Source organism: Bufo bufo, chromosome 4, assembly GCF_905171765.1.
Source record: "Bufo bufo chromosome 4, aBufBuf1.1, whole genome shotgun sequence".
NCBI classification, from domain to species: domain Eukaryota; kingdom Metazoa; phylum Chordata; class Amphibia; order Anura; family Bufonidae; genus Bufo; species Bufo bufo.
This window is the reverse complement of record NC_053392.1, coordinates 515485243-515500369: the sequence shown is the minus strand read 5'-3', so window position 1 is coordinate 515500369 and position 15127 is coordinate 515485243. Positions and strand designations below refer to the sequence as shown.

Sequence of the window (15127 nt, the reverse complement as noted above, 5' to 3'; positions counted from 1 at the left end):
GGGTGTACATGCACATTGTGACTCTGACATAATCCAATCAGTGCTGCCAGACTGTGCAGGGAGACACCCCCCCAACTGGTAACACCCATCTGGACCTTCACTGCAAAATGCTGCAGGGAGACACCCCCCCAACTGGTAACACCCATCTGGACCTTCACTGCAAAATGCTAGCAATTCATACATAAGTTCTAGCAGGAATCATAGAGGGATGGCACATCATAAGAATAGATGCTCCAGAATTACATTGGGAATGCAAGTAATTACTAAAATAGGCATGTCAGGAGAGATGACAGGTCCTCTTTGATATGGGCCACACATATACTACTAGTCTGCATAATTTTACTTGTGGTAAATACTGTACTTTTCAGACTATAAGACACACTTTCCCCCCAAAAGTGAGGGAAAAAAGGCAGTGCGTCATATAGTCCGAATGCTAATGACCGCTTCCATTATGGAAGGCAAGTTTATTTATCTATTTTTTAAGGGGCGCCGATCCGAGGTCTGATTGAGCTTGGGGATCTGATGAGGGTCTGATGGAGCTTAAGAGAATGATGAAAAGTATTTTTTTTTCCTTATTTTCCTCCTCCAAATCTTAGATCCATCCAAAAAATATGATTTATAGGGAGACTATTGCCGGGTGTGGTTACAGCCATTTTTGTTACAATACTGTATCAATTGATGATTTTTGTCTTGGTCAATGTAGCGAAATGAGAGCAGTAATTACAGGACAATCACTACAGGGACAAGTAAATGATCTTCCCAGGCCAAACATCCCCCAGGAGCCGCATTCACAATGACGCCCGTTCCCATAGACACAATCTAAACGTGCGACCAGAAGTCCTCCAAGATCAGTCGTCTGGATGAGTTTGACCCGAAGAGGGCTCGACACCAGGTGTTCAGGTGTCCATACAGCGCCCCAGATATTGCTCACAACCCCCCATACGAACTTGTATACTGGGCTTGGTTGATCAGGCATGCGAAAGTCCAACATGCTTGATCCTTCTAGCCCCTGATATTTGTTGTCTAGCCCCACCAAAAAAAAAAAAAAAAAAAAAAAACACACACACACACACACACACACACACAACAGGGGGTCCGCAGGTCCTGCCAAAACTGAGATTGAGTTTTCCCTACAGCCTCAAGTACGCTGAAATTAATAAATTAATAGAGGGGCACTGCCACTTCAGTCCTCCAGAGCTGAAAGCAAAACTCGTCACCTATGCATCAGAGTTTCTATCACAGATTTGCCAGGAAGAAAGCAGCCGGAAGCTTTTAGCGCCATTCTTTCCATCAAAGGAACAGACACAATGTAGAAACCTTGGGGAGCACATGCAGGGGTCAGTGGGGTCCTTCAGGTGCCGTGTGGTGGTTTCCATTAGAGACAGCAATCATAAGGCAGATGTAAACAGAGCTTAAAGGGGGTTTTCCATCTTCAGGGGGCTTTCGGGTTTGAAGGCCGCTGCAGCCAATCTCCTTTGCATCATGTGACCCATTGATCAGCTTCACTGCAGCGGACAGTGACTGGCTGCGGCAGCCATCAAACCGATGTTGACACTTGGGGACGGAGCAGGCCATGGGAGGGGGAAAGATGGACAAACCCTTTAATAAACAGGTGCGCTGATCACAGAAATCCTGCTACTGTGGTGACACGATCAGTGGGGACTCCACAGAGGACTCCAGTAATGCACCGACTGCTAAAGTGTAACTATGTCATACTATGGAAAGACTCTCCATCAAGACAGAGTTACTTCTGCCGCTCCCCCCATGCCAGTATATATAACCCATCTAATGCACCCATTAAATCTGCCGCCTCCTGCTAAGCCTCGCCTACTCACCCAAAAAAAAGCAATAGTAGTGAAAAATGTTTTATGGAAAACCAGTTTGCATCAAAAATTTTTACTTTTTTCCAGCACAAATCTACAGCAATGCCGTTAAATTGCCCCCGATTTGCGTTGAAATTTTTCTGCAGTGGGGTCGTGTGTGAAGACAGAGATACAGTCGGAACCAGAAGTTTACATACACTGCATAAAAAGACAATATCCGACAAGAAATCAGCATAAACCTTTCCGGTTTTTGGTCAATTAGGATTACCATAATTATTATTATTATTTGCCAAATGCCAGAATAAAGAGAGAAAGAGTCAAGAGAGAATGTTTTAAGGCATTTTTATTATTTTCTGCAATGTCAAAAGTTTACATACATTTCAGTAATATTTGGGACCATTGCCCTTGTATGACTTGGGTCAAACGTTTTAGATATCCTTCCACAAGCTTCTCACAATAGTTGGTCGGAATTTGGGCCCATTCCTCCTGACAAATCTGGTGTAACTGAGCCTTGTTTGTTGGTGGCACCTGCCTTTTCAATAGGATTGAGATCAGGGCTTTGTGATGGCCACTCCAAAACATTGACTTAGTTATCAGTTTGGCAGTATGCTTCCGGTCATTGTCCATTTGGAAGACCCATTTCCGCCCAAGCTTTGACTTCCTAGCTGATGTCTTGAGATGTTGCTTCAGTATTTCCACATAATCTCATGATGCCATCTATTTTGTGAAGTCCACCAGTCCCTCCTGCAGCAAATCAACCCCACCACATGATGCTGCCACCCCCATGTTTCACAGTTGGGATGTTGTTCTTAGGCTTCCAAGCTTCTCCCTTTTTCCTCCAAACGTAAAGATGGTCATTATGGCCAAAAAGTTTAATTTTAGTTTCGTCAGACCACAGGACGTGTCTCCAGAAATGTAGGTCTTTGTTCCTGTGTGCATTTGCAAACATTAATCTGCCTTTTTTAGGTTTCTTTTGGAGTAATGGCTTCTTCCTGGCAGAGGGGCCTTTCAGCCCATGTTGATACAGAACTCATTTCACTGTGGATATTGACACAATCTTACCAGCTTCTGTCATCATCTTCACAAGGTCATTGCTTTTGTTCTTGGGGTGATATGCACATGTCGGACCAAAGAACGTTCATCTCTGGGACACAGAACCCGTCTCCTTCCTGAGCGGTATGATGGCTGGACATTCCCATCTTGTTTGTACTTGCGTATAATTGTTTGTACAGTTGAATGAGGCACCTTCAGGTATGTTGAAATTGCACCCAAGGTTGAGCCAGACTTGTGCAAGTCCACAATTCTCTTCCAGATATCTTCGCTGATTTCTTTAGACTTTCCCATGACGCTACACAAAGAAGCAGTGTGTTTCAGGCGTGCATTTAAAGGGTTTCTGTCATCAGAAAAATCGTTGTGCGACGTGCTAATGTCAGCAGAACATAACTGTATGACTTATATCTCCCTGCCGGCCGCCGTTCGCGCTAAATAATGATTTTCATAATATGCAAATGAGCCTCTAGGTGCTAGTGGGGCGTTGCTGCAGCACCTAGAGCAGGCATGGCCAACCTGCGGCTCTCCAGCTGTTGTAAAACTACAACTCCCAGCATGCCCTGCTGTAGGCTGATAGCTGTAGGCAGTCTGAGCATAGTGGGAGTTGTAGTTTTGCAACAGCTGGAGAGCCTCAGGTTGGCCATCCCTGACCTAGAGGCTCCGTCCTCTCACCGTTTGGCACGCCCTTGTAAAGGTGATTGACATCCTCGGTCTACCCTGTGCCCCACAAATCCCGCGCCTACGCCGTCCCGTTTAGTATTCGGCACAGGCGCAGTGAGTGAAGCCGGCAGCAGGCAAGCGTCCTTTACTCACAGCGCCTAATACTAAAATGGATGGCGCATGTGCGGAATTTGCAGGGCATACTTATGTCTACTGAGATGTTTAGGGGCTCATTTTTTTGCGGGACAATTCATAGTTTCTATTGATACCATTCTGGAGTGTGCATGACTTTTGGATCACATTTTATTTAATTTTTTGGGGTAAGAGAAGAAATGAAAAAATGGCAAATCGGCCATTTTGACCCTTTTTTCCATTACGCCGTATTGGATTTATTTTTTTATTTTAATTTTTTTTTTTTTTTTATATTATGGCCGTTTTCGGTCGCGGAGATTCCCAGGATGTTTATATTTATTGTTATTTAAGTATTTCTTTTTTTTCATTATACAAAAAGGGGTGCGATTTAAACTTTTATATTTTTTTTTAATCATTTTAAGGCTCATAAATGACCTTATAAATTATATTTTTGAATTTTTCATTTTGACCTATAAGGAATTTAAAACATTTATTTGCATTTTGCTCATTTCTCATGTTGGCCTGCCATCTGGTGGCCAAAATAAGAATTGCAGCATTAAGGCTACATTCACACGTCCGTGGTGTGTTGCGGACCCGCAACACACCAGCCCGTCACCCCCATAGAAATGCCTATTCTTGTCCGCAAGCTGCGGACAAGAATAGGACATGCTCTATCTTTTTGCGGAGCTGCGGACCCAAAATCGGGGCCGCGCTCCGCAATTGCGGCTGCAGACAGCACACTGTGTGCTGTCCGCATCCATTCCGTCCCCATAGAGAATGAATGGGTCCGCACCCATTCCGCAAAATTGCGGAAAGGATGCGGACCCATTTTGCGGACGTGTGAATGGAGCCTAATGCTCTGAATTTCTTCATAGAGACTCAGCGCATGTACTGAAGTCCCGATTGGCCGCACGGGGCTTTAGTACTAAGTCCGGGTTTTTGCGCATTCAAGTGCCGTGATCTCACTTGATCACGGCATCTAAAGCATTTAATTACCGCGATCTGCATTATTAGCCGCAGGTCTCTGCTGTTTGAAACAGCAGAGACTTGCCGTCCATGACGCCCAGTGCACGCGCGTCATGCTTGCACAGCGCTGGTAGTGAAAGGGTTAAATACATCCAAACGAACAGAAACTCCCAAACACATGACATCATCATATGGCAGTCCAGAACGGTTTAAAGGCATAGTGATCTTAGTGCATGTAAACTTTAGACATTGCAGAAAGTAATAAAAAATGCCTTAAAACATTCTCTCTCATTATTCTGGCATTTGGCAAATAATAATAATTATGGTAATCGTAATTGACCATAAACAGGAAAGGTTTATTCTGATTTCTTGTCAGATATTGAGAAAACCATGCCTATGTGTCTTTTTCTATAGTGTATGTAAACGTCTGGTTTCAACTGTACTTGGGGCCAGTTCTAGGGGCCCCCGGCTGCCCCTCCATGTGACACATGGGCCTGGGGGCTGCAGCAGCTCTTGGCTCTGGCTGATTGCGGCCCATGTGCCCCAGCAGGACAGTGCGCCCCTAGTGATCAGCACGGAAATGGCACAGCGCTGGTTACTCCACTCATCTCCATTACCAATCACTGCACACAGCTGTACACAGGCACAGATTACAGGCCAGCAAAGCATGACGGGAAGACGCGCTCCGGTACCTGAGCATTGGCGCTCTATGAAGCCGCTGACGGGCACGGTCCAGGCCGGGCAGCTGAGGAAGGCCAGCACGCTCTCCAGCACCCACTCCGTGTCTTCGGCCATTGCACACACCGGGCCTGGCCCGCCGGACTCCTCCTCTACCTCTTGCTGTGGCGCTGAAGTCAGGACCCCGGATGAAGTGCGAGGGACCGGGCGCGCGCTGAGGGCGGGGGCGTCTCCATGGCGACTGGCGTCACAGCCGTGGACCAAACATTGCCGGGAACGCGCCCCCTGCAGTCTCTGCCTAGTGACTCCCTGTGAGAACTGGCCTCACCTGTACGAGTAGCAGAGCTGAGTGTGACATCTGGATGTAGTTCTCTGGAGAAAATGGCCCCTGTGCTGTGGAGCACCTCTGACGCCCCCCGTTCTCCCCCACTCAGCATAATGTGAGACCGCAGGAGCAGCGGGGTGAAGACGTACAGCCAGGAGACCGTCAGTGAGAGGGGTGCAGACTGCAGGGAGACAGTCAGTGAGAGGGGTGCAGACTGCAGGGAGACAGTCAGTGAGAGGGGTGCAGACTGCAGGGAGACAGTCAGTGAGAGGGGTGCACACTGCAGGGAGACAGTCAGTGAGAGGGGTGCACACTGCAGGGAGACAGTCAGTGAGAGGGGTGCAGACTGCAGGGAGACAGTCAGTGAGAGGGGTGCAGACTGCAGGGAGACAGTCAGTGAGAGGGGTGCAGACTGCAGGGAGACAGTCAGTGAGAGGGGTGCAGACTGCAGGGAGACAGTCAGTGAGAGGGGTGCAGACTGCAGGGAGACTGTCAGTGAGAGGGGTGCAGACTGCAGGGAGACTGTCAGTGAGAGGGGTGCAGACTGCAGGGAGACTGTCAGTGAGAGGGGTGCAGACTGCAGGGAGACTGTCAGTGAGAAGGGTGCAGACTGCAGGGAGACTGTCAGTGAGAAGGGTGCACAATGCAGGGAGACTGTCAGTGAGAGTGGTGCACAATGCAGGGAGACTGTCAGTGAGAGCGGTGCAGACTGCAGGGAGACTGTCAGTGAGAGCGGTGCAGACTGCAGGGAGACTGTCAGTGAGAGGGGTGCAGACTGCAGGGAGACTGTCAGTGAGAGGTCTGAGGACTCTAGGGGCTGCTGTCTGTATTCTGTACAGAGCTTCAGTGCTTATTTAATGGCTTTTGCTGCCTCGTGAAGCACAGTGTGGGAGAATTATCAAAACTGGCTTAGTTGCCCATAGCAACCAATCATTTTCACAGTTCATTTTTCACAGCTCCTTTGGAAAATGAAAGGTGGAATCTGATTGGTTGCTATGGGCAACTAAGCCAGTTTTCCTTTACACCCGTTTTGATAAATCTCCCGCAGTTTGTTTTCCTCCATAGACTCCCTGCCCCCTACTCTGCCCCAACCTCTTATCTCGCTCAGCTTTTGGAGCCCCCGCTATCTTCTTCCCCCCCTCATTTATCCATATCCTGTTTGTTGCTGCCGCCCTGCACAGACCTCCTACATCTTGTACAGGAAAAAGTAGCCTCCAATATCTCCAAACCAAACTGCCTAATAGTGAATCTGTCTGAGTTAGCAACCAATCAGAGCTCAGCTTTCATTTTCTCAGAGCCTAAAAGTGGCCTGTTGTGTGAGAAAGATGGTGTTCTCCCTGGAAGAGCGAATAGTGATTGTGGAAGGCCTTCGCTGACAAGTACCCAGGAAAGTAACCACCAAACGCTGTATTCAGAGTCAGCTTCGGAGATGGCGTAAAACTGGCTCAAACATGAAGAAACTGAGGCCTCCATCGATCAGGACAGGTGAAGTTGTGCGTGAAACTCAGCAGCAGGTAGCCCCCAAAAATTACCTCAAAGACTGTCTCAGCAAGTTGGTGTGTCACGTGTCACCGAGTGCTGAAATCTCTGAACCTGAAACCGTACCGAATAACGTGTGTGTAGGAACTGAAAGAATCTGACAAAGCTAAACGCAGACATTACTGGACTTACTGGCTGCTGACTATGATTGGTGACAGGCATTTGGATCCATTCCTGTACCTCATGGAAGATGAAGCTTGGTTTCATTTATTAGGTCACATAAATTCCCGGAATACAAGGTACTTGTCCGCTGAAAATCCCCACTTGACCCACGAAACACCACTTCACGACCAGAAAATTGGTGTTTGGTGCGCAGTTTTAGTAACATGAATAGTGGGCGCAATTTTCTTCAAATCACCTGTGAATACTGCAATTTACCTGGACATCTCTGAACCGTTTTAGAACCGACTAACTCCAAAAGAAAAAATGTGCTGCAACGTGCCGCACCTCAGGGAACTCACTGGCACGGGTTTATGGACTGTTGATGGAGAAGTGAACTGTGAGCGAGGGGTTATGGCCACCATGTTCACCAGACTTGTCCACATGTGATTTTTAAAACAGAAAGTGTCCGCTAACAATCCACATCCCCTGGATGAACTCAAGAAAAACCTCACAAACACTGTCCGCATCATCACAAGCGGTGTCAGCCAACGTAATCCGACCTGAACGGGGACCACTTTCAGTATCTTTTGTGACTTGTGGGGAATTTTCAAAAAAAATCCACTTTCTCGTTCATCTTGTCATACTATCGCTGGAGGAGGGCTAATTTTTCGTGAGCCACCCTGTATTACTCCCCCTTAGAGCCCCTTCCATCTACTTGCTGTGTTAACCTTCCCCCCTAACTCCTGCAACTTTGTTCACCATCTCACTCCACTGCCTCGCATAAGGGTAGGGTGACCACTTGGTTCACCCCTAAAAGCTAGACACTCTAGCCACGCTGTGACCCTGCTAAGCCCCAACCCCCAGAGATAAGCGTAACAAAGTATTTTTTACTAAGTGCAACATAGAACTTGAAATAGATACAGTAACAGCAGGCTTTTAGTGCAATTCTTCTCTGGCACCAGCAAGGAAATGGAGGCAGGTTGGTCGGTGGCAATTCTGCACTTAGGTGATACTGGCCTAGTAGTTGTTCAGTGATGGATGCCTTGGCTGTAGTCCCTCACCTTACAGCAGTGTCTGTAGATACAGAGGTTGCAGGTCACTCTGCTGTCTGGAATCTCAAGGCTTTACTTGAAGACAATTTGGAACGGTTCCCTCTGAAGATTAGCTAACAGGAGCTCTGCAGATTGCCTCCTCTCCTCCCTGTGTCTACACAGAGGAACTCCTCCTTTTGGCAGGAAGCAGGACCAGCCCACTCCCACCAAGAGGAGCGGAACAGGGTGGTAGTAATAGCCAGCAAACAATAAAATGCACAACATAACAGTAAACAATTTGTAGTGCCCTCAGTATGGTGCACTACATATTCACCTCTTTGGATACGATCTATCTCACATTTGGGGGCCAGTTCTGGAGATAGGTGTGGGTCTCAGAGGTGGGACCTGCACCTATCTGACTTGGATGGCATATCCTAGTGACCTGCCATCAATGTCTGAGATGAACCATCTCTTAAGTTTTATATATGAAAGCTCAGGGAGGTCCTGGAGGTAACCCACTGACTCAGCCTCAGGAACCGCTGTGACTCTTCCAGAACGCTACCTCCATTTACACGTGGAAGAGATTTGCAGTAGTCATGCCGGTGAAGACTGGGAGTTCAACTGTTTTCCACCCTTCTTTATGTTTCTCCTATCCTTTCCACCCCACCACCAGCAACATCAATGGCACCCCACTTTTTTTATTTTTCAAAATTAAGTTTTATTAATAATTGACAGTGTACAGCAATAAAGACAAATGACATATGATGCTTGTAGCTTTTATAATCTACGCAGGGATATATGACATGAGACAAATTTTTTAATCGTCAAGAAACTGTATCCAACACATAACTAAATAACAACAGAGTTGAACAAATAAGAACATGGCGGATTTAGGCATATCAACATGCAGTATTTTACATAATCCAAGTAGCGTAGCTCAACGTGGTTGCACGATCAAGGTGGATATCTATGAGCCTCTATTTGAAGGTGATTGTGTGTTTGAAAAACTTACCCATATCTCCCATCTTGGAGCCACTTTATCCCATGAGCATGTTCTAACAGGATATAGTTTCTCTAGATCATAAGCTGCCCGGATTGTAGACATTAATTCCTGTATTGTCAATGGTGAGCTGGATTTCCAGGTTTTTACGATCATAGCTCTAGCTGCCAAGATTACTTGACCGCAGGGGCGGACTGACCGGTCGGGCACTTCGGACATGGTCCGAGGGCCCGGCCAGGATGGGGGCCCGCCGCAGAATAACATTATGTGTTAATGTTATGCCCAGCACCCCGATTCCGAATGTTATGCTGGCCTGGTAATGGCAGCGGGGCCCGGTGCAGTCACTGTATTCTATTACACCGGGCCCCGCTCACCTTAATACTAATATTCATATGTGAACAACTTGAAATCCTCTCCCTCTGAGCTCTCTGTACTCAGTACTCACAAACTCGGTAGCAGACCGGGCGGCAGCGCAACTCACTGATGTCACGCGCCTGCTCCTCCCACTTTATGAATGAAGTAGGAGGAGCAGGCGCATGACGTCAGGGAGTTGCGCTGCCGCCCAGCCTGCTACTGAGTTTGTGAGTACTGAGTACAGAGAGCTCAGAGGGACAGGATCGCAGAGGATTTCAAGTTGTTCACATATGAATATTTAGTATTACAGTGAGCGGGGCCCGGTGTAATAGAATACAGTGACTGCACCGGGCCCCGCTGCCATTACAACACCAGATGCCGGCCCCCAGACCCTGTATTGGGGATCATTCACTCACAGGGACACTGTTGTGGGGGCTCTGTGGATGGCACTGTTGTGGGGGCTCTGTGGATGGCACTGTTGTGGGGGATCTGTGGATGACACATATATAGCATAAGGTGCTATATATGTGTCACCCACAGATCCCCCTCCACAACAGTGCCATCCACAGAGCCCCCACAACAGTGCCATCCACAGAGCCCCCATAACAGTGCCATCCACAGAGCCCCCATAACACCTTTTGGTTCAAAATATTTTTTAATTTGGCTATTCCCCACCCCTCTTGTAATTGTTCCGCTACTTGTGGGCTGCGCGGGAATGAGTTCAGTCACTTTGGTGGGCAATCCCGTCCTGCAGCGCGTGATCCCGCGAGACCCATCGCTGTAGGTCACTGGTCTCGCGGGATCACGCGCCGCAGGATGGGATTGCGCACCGATGTGACTGAACTCATGCCCATGTAGCGAATCAGTGGAACAAGTACAAGGTGGGTGGGGGGATGATCTGTGGGGTTGGCCAGACGGCTAGGCCCTTCACAGTAGTTATTAACCCCTTTCAGCAGTCCCCCATTCACTGAAGGGGGGACTGCTGAAAGGGATTAATAACTACTGTGAAGGGCCTCCCCCCCTTTCACAGTAGTTATGCCCACACTGCTTCTAACAGAGGCTCACTAATGGATGCTGAGATTAGATCACCCCATACGAAAGCATTGAATCAATGCTTTCCTATGGGGAAAAATCTGACCCTGGAGGTCATCATGCAGAGTGTGAGGACGTCCAGCGTCAGATACCGGACCAAAGGTCTGTTTTAATCCAGGAAGCCCTCAGGTGGCTGCCAGCGACTAGAGGCTGACTTATTGCTGGAACGTAAACAATGCAGTTTCTCTAGAACATTGCAGCTCGATTTGCAAAAGGGACACTGTACCCAGACCACTTCAATGAGCTGAAGTGGTCTGGGTGCCTTTTGTGTCGCTTTAACTTTGAAATCTTATTTAAGATTGTGTAGGGTGTGGCTGGAGGCGGGACAATGGTGGGGCTTGCAGCAGAACATGGGTGGGGCCTGTAAGGGGGCCCTTGATTTATTTTGCCTGGGGGCCCTGAGGGTTCTCAGTCCGCCCCTGCTTGACCACATATTAGTCTCATAAGTGGAGGGAGGTCAGCTAGTCCTACGAAACATAGGGCTAAAGATGGTGATAAAGGTATTTCTACCCCAGTTATGGTTCGAAGTAGGAGAAAAGTAGCCTTCCAAAAAGCAAGCACCAGAAGGCAGTCCCACCACACGTTTATATGTTCCAGTAAAATAATTATAGTGGATGGCACTCCTTGTGTAGTTGTTGGTGCTCAGTGGAAATAATCAATTTGAAATAGGAAGGAACCACGGCACTTGTTTTAAATAATCAGAAATAATTCATTTATTGTCCATCCCAGAATTGGATCTTTTGAACAATGGCCAACGTTTCGGTCCACTAGGACCTTGTTCACGGCCGTAGTGTTGTAGATCCGGATGACTCCAGATCTACAACACTAAGGCCGTGAACAAGGTCCTAGTGGACCGAAACGTTGGCCAATGTTCAAAAGATCCAATTCTGGGATGGACAATAAATGAATTATTTCTGATTATTTAAACCGAGTGCCGTGGTTCCTTCCTATTTTATATGTTCCAGTATGCCCACAGTTCCTCCAGCATAAAGGTGAATATGAGGGGTTAATTTTATGTATATGTGCTGGTGTTAAGTACCAGTGGAGGAGAATTTTAAAAAGTGTTTCCCAATGGGTAACGCCCCTGGATACTTGCTTCACTATAGGGAATGCTGCATACCATTCTTCTACAGAATGTGTAGTTTCCAGCTTCCTTTCCCATTTCAGCACAAAGGTTGGTTTTTTGGAAGTGTTAGGGGAACATAATATATTGTAAAAGAAAGAAATGCCTTTAATGGAGGTTGTAATGGATGAGAGGAAGTCCGGAATTTGGGAGATATCTTGACTAGATAAGGCATGTCTGATTCTCGGGTATTTATAAAAATCTTTCTGTGATATGGAGAAATTTTGGGATATGTTTTTCAAAGGAGCGTAAGAGTGTGTTCCTTCATATAGTTGATTAATGTGGTGCAAGCCCGCTGTCACCCAATTATCGAGTTGTAAATCTGGAATCCAGACATTTAAATAGAGAAGAGGGAGCTTCTCTATTGTGGCTTTGGGTAAGTCTGTTAAATATGTGCATGATGCCTTCACACTCAGTACTGAGGACAAAATTCCCAACTTGTTCTTAGGTTGTATATCAAATGCTGAAATGAGAGGGCGGCCACTAGTGGATAATTCTAGGGCGACCCATCTTTTATCTTTATTGTTTAGTCACCAATCTTTCATTTTAATGAGGATATTTGCCCAGTAATATTTTCTAACATCGGGAATGCTCATTTCCCCCCTTCGCCCAAGGTCTAGACATTGTGGAGAAGCTAATTCTAGGCCTCCTACCCGCCCAGACAAAGTCGGTGAGCAATTTTTGTAGGGACTGGAAATATGCTGCCGTTACCGGGATTACCACTCTTCGGAAGATATACAAAATGGTTGGTAGCATCATCATTTTTATAATAGCTACTCCTACATGCCCATGAAATAAGTGGCTGGGAGAATTTTACTATCATAGAGGAGATTTTGGTCAGCAGTGGTTGGTAGTTTGCTCAGTATAGATCTTTGCTAGAATTCATAAGAGTTATTCCCAAATATGTAAAGCCTTTATCTTGCCAGCTAAAGGGGTATTTGGAAACTAAATTTGCCCTTAGTGTATAGTCCATGCCTACTGTGAAGGCCTGCGTATTATATAGGTTCAGTTTATTATAGGAGATATTTTGGAATGTGTCTATCACTCTTTGAACTCCTATAAGGGGAGAGAAATAATATAACGTCGTCCGCATAAAGGCCCAGAACATGGGAGGTATCATCCACCTTAATCCCTAATATGTCAGACGAGTTGCGGATAGTTTCTGCGAGGAGTTCCATCACCAAGGCAAAGATGACAGGGGATAATGGGCATCCCTGTCTGGTCCCATTGGATATAGTAAACTTGTCTGATAGGAAACCCGATGTGTATACGCGGGCAGATGGAGATGAGTAGAGGGCGAGGGTAGCTGATTTGATGAAGCCCTGAAATCCAAATTTGTCCAGTGTGGCAGATAAGTGTCCCCAGTATACCCTGTCGAATGCCTACTCTGCATCCAAAGCCAGGAACAGAGAAGGCGTCCAAGCTTTTTCAGCTATCTGGATCAAATTGATGAACCTTCTCGTTCCATCGGGGGCCTGTATACCTGCCACAAACCCTACTGGGTGTACTAGTAGTGGGATTATTTTGTTTTTTAAAACATGTTTTTATAGTCCTGATCAAAAGTTTAAGACCACTTGAAAAATGGCAAAAAATCATATTTAGCATTTCTGGATCTTAACAAGGTTCCAAGTAGAGCTTCAACATGCAACAAGAAGAAATGGGAGTGAGACAAAACATTTTTTGAGCATTCAATTTAATTAAAACAACGAATAAACTGAAACAGGCTGTTTTTCAGCTGATCAAAAGTTTAGGACCACACCTCCAAAAAAAAACTAAACTCCCCCAAAACAGAAATCCAACTTCCAAACATGAACTCAGTAATGAGTAGCCCCGCCGTTATTGTTTATCACTTCCAAAATTCGTTTCGGCATGCTTGATGCAAGCGTTTCCATGAGGCAAGCATTTCTCCAAGTGGTGAAGACGGCCGCACGAAGGCCATCTACTGTCTGGAACTGTTGTCCATTTTTGTAAACCTCCCTTGCCATCCATCCCCAAAGGTTCTCAATTGGATTTAGATCAGGGGAACACGCAGGATGGGCCAAAAGAGTGATGTTATTCTCCTGGAAGAAGTCCCTTGTCCTGCGGGCATTGTGTACTGTAGCGTTGTTCTGTTGAAAAACCCAGTCGTTACCACACAGACGGGGGCCCTAAGTCATGAGGAATGCTCTCTGCAACATCTGGACATAGCCAGCGGCCGTTTGACGCCCCTGCACTTCCTGAAGCTCCATTGTTCCACTGAAGGAAAAAGCACCCCAGACCATTATGGCGCCCCCTCCACTGTGGCGCATAGAAAACATCTCAGCTGGGATCTGCTTGTCATGCCAGTAACATTGGAAACCATCAGGACCATCAAGGTTAAATTTTTTCTCATCAGAGAATAAAACTTTCTTCCACCTTTGAATGTCCCATGTTTGGTGCTCTCTTGCAAAGTCCAAACGAGCAGTTCTGTGGCGTTCAAGGAGACGAGGTCTTTGAAGACGTTTTTTTGTTTTTGAAGCCCTTCAGTCTCAGATGCCGTCTGATGGTTATGGGGCTGCAGTCAGCACCAGTAAGGGCCTTAATTTGGGTTGAGGATCGTCCAGTGTCTTGACGGACAGCCAATTGGATCCTCTGGCTCAGTACTGATTACATTTTTTTGGGTCTTTCACTTGACTTTTTTGTTCTTACTGCGTCCCACCTCAGTAGCGATGGCGCGCTGTGAGAGACCCTGCTTATGCACCCGACCACATTCAAAAAGGGAGAGTTTTTTTGCCTTTGTCATCACAACGTGTGACTACCTGACAGAAAATGACAATGAATCCACATCTTTGCACAGATTTGGCCTTTTAAAGGCATGTGGTCCTAAAATTTTGATCAGCTGAAAAACAGCCTGTTTCAGTTTAATCGTTTTTTCAATTAATTGAATGCTCAAAAAATGTTTTGTCTCACTCTCATTTCTTCTTGTTGCATGTTGAAGCTCTACTTGGAACCTTGTTAAGATCCAACAATGTAAAATATGATTTTTTGCCATTTTTCAAGTGGTCTTAAACTTTTGATCAGGACTGTATTTAAAGTTTTCCTCATAACATCAGTCATTTTACATTAGACAGATAAATATGAAAACTCTTTACAGAAGAAAATCCCACCTCCCACCCTCCCAACTCTTTGCCATCTTAAAATGGTTTATTTCAACTACCTATGTTCTGAATTTTGTTTCTTGTCTGTTCCAAATGCAATTGGTACCACTGGTCTGAAATCTCCAATTTGGCAAAC

The 15127-nt window shown here is 46.3% G+C and overlaps 1 protein-coding gene across 4 annotated transcripts in view; it reads right to left on the bottom strand.

Annotated features, from left to right (window-relative positions):
* Window positions 1–5541, bottom strand: part of CFAP36 (cilia and flagella associated protein 36) — a 56128-nt gene extending 50587 nt beyond the window's left edge. Inside the window, exon 1 of one of the 4 annotated variants that reach the window (XM_040429704.1) lies at window positions 5324–5541. In XM_040429704.1, coding sequence (XP_040285638.1) covers window positions 5324–5426 — 103 coding nt within the window. In that variant the 5' untranslated portion in view covers window positions 5427–5541. The other 3 variants (XM_040429706.1, XM_040429703.1, XM_040429705.1) reach the window with 3 other exon arrangements.
* Window positions 5542–15127: the final 9586 nt, after the last annotated feature.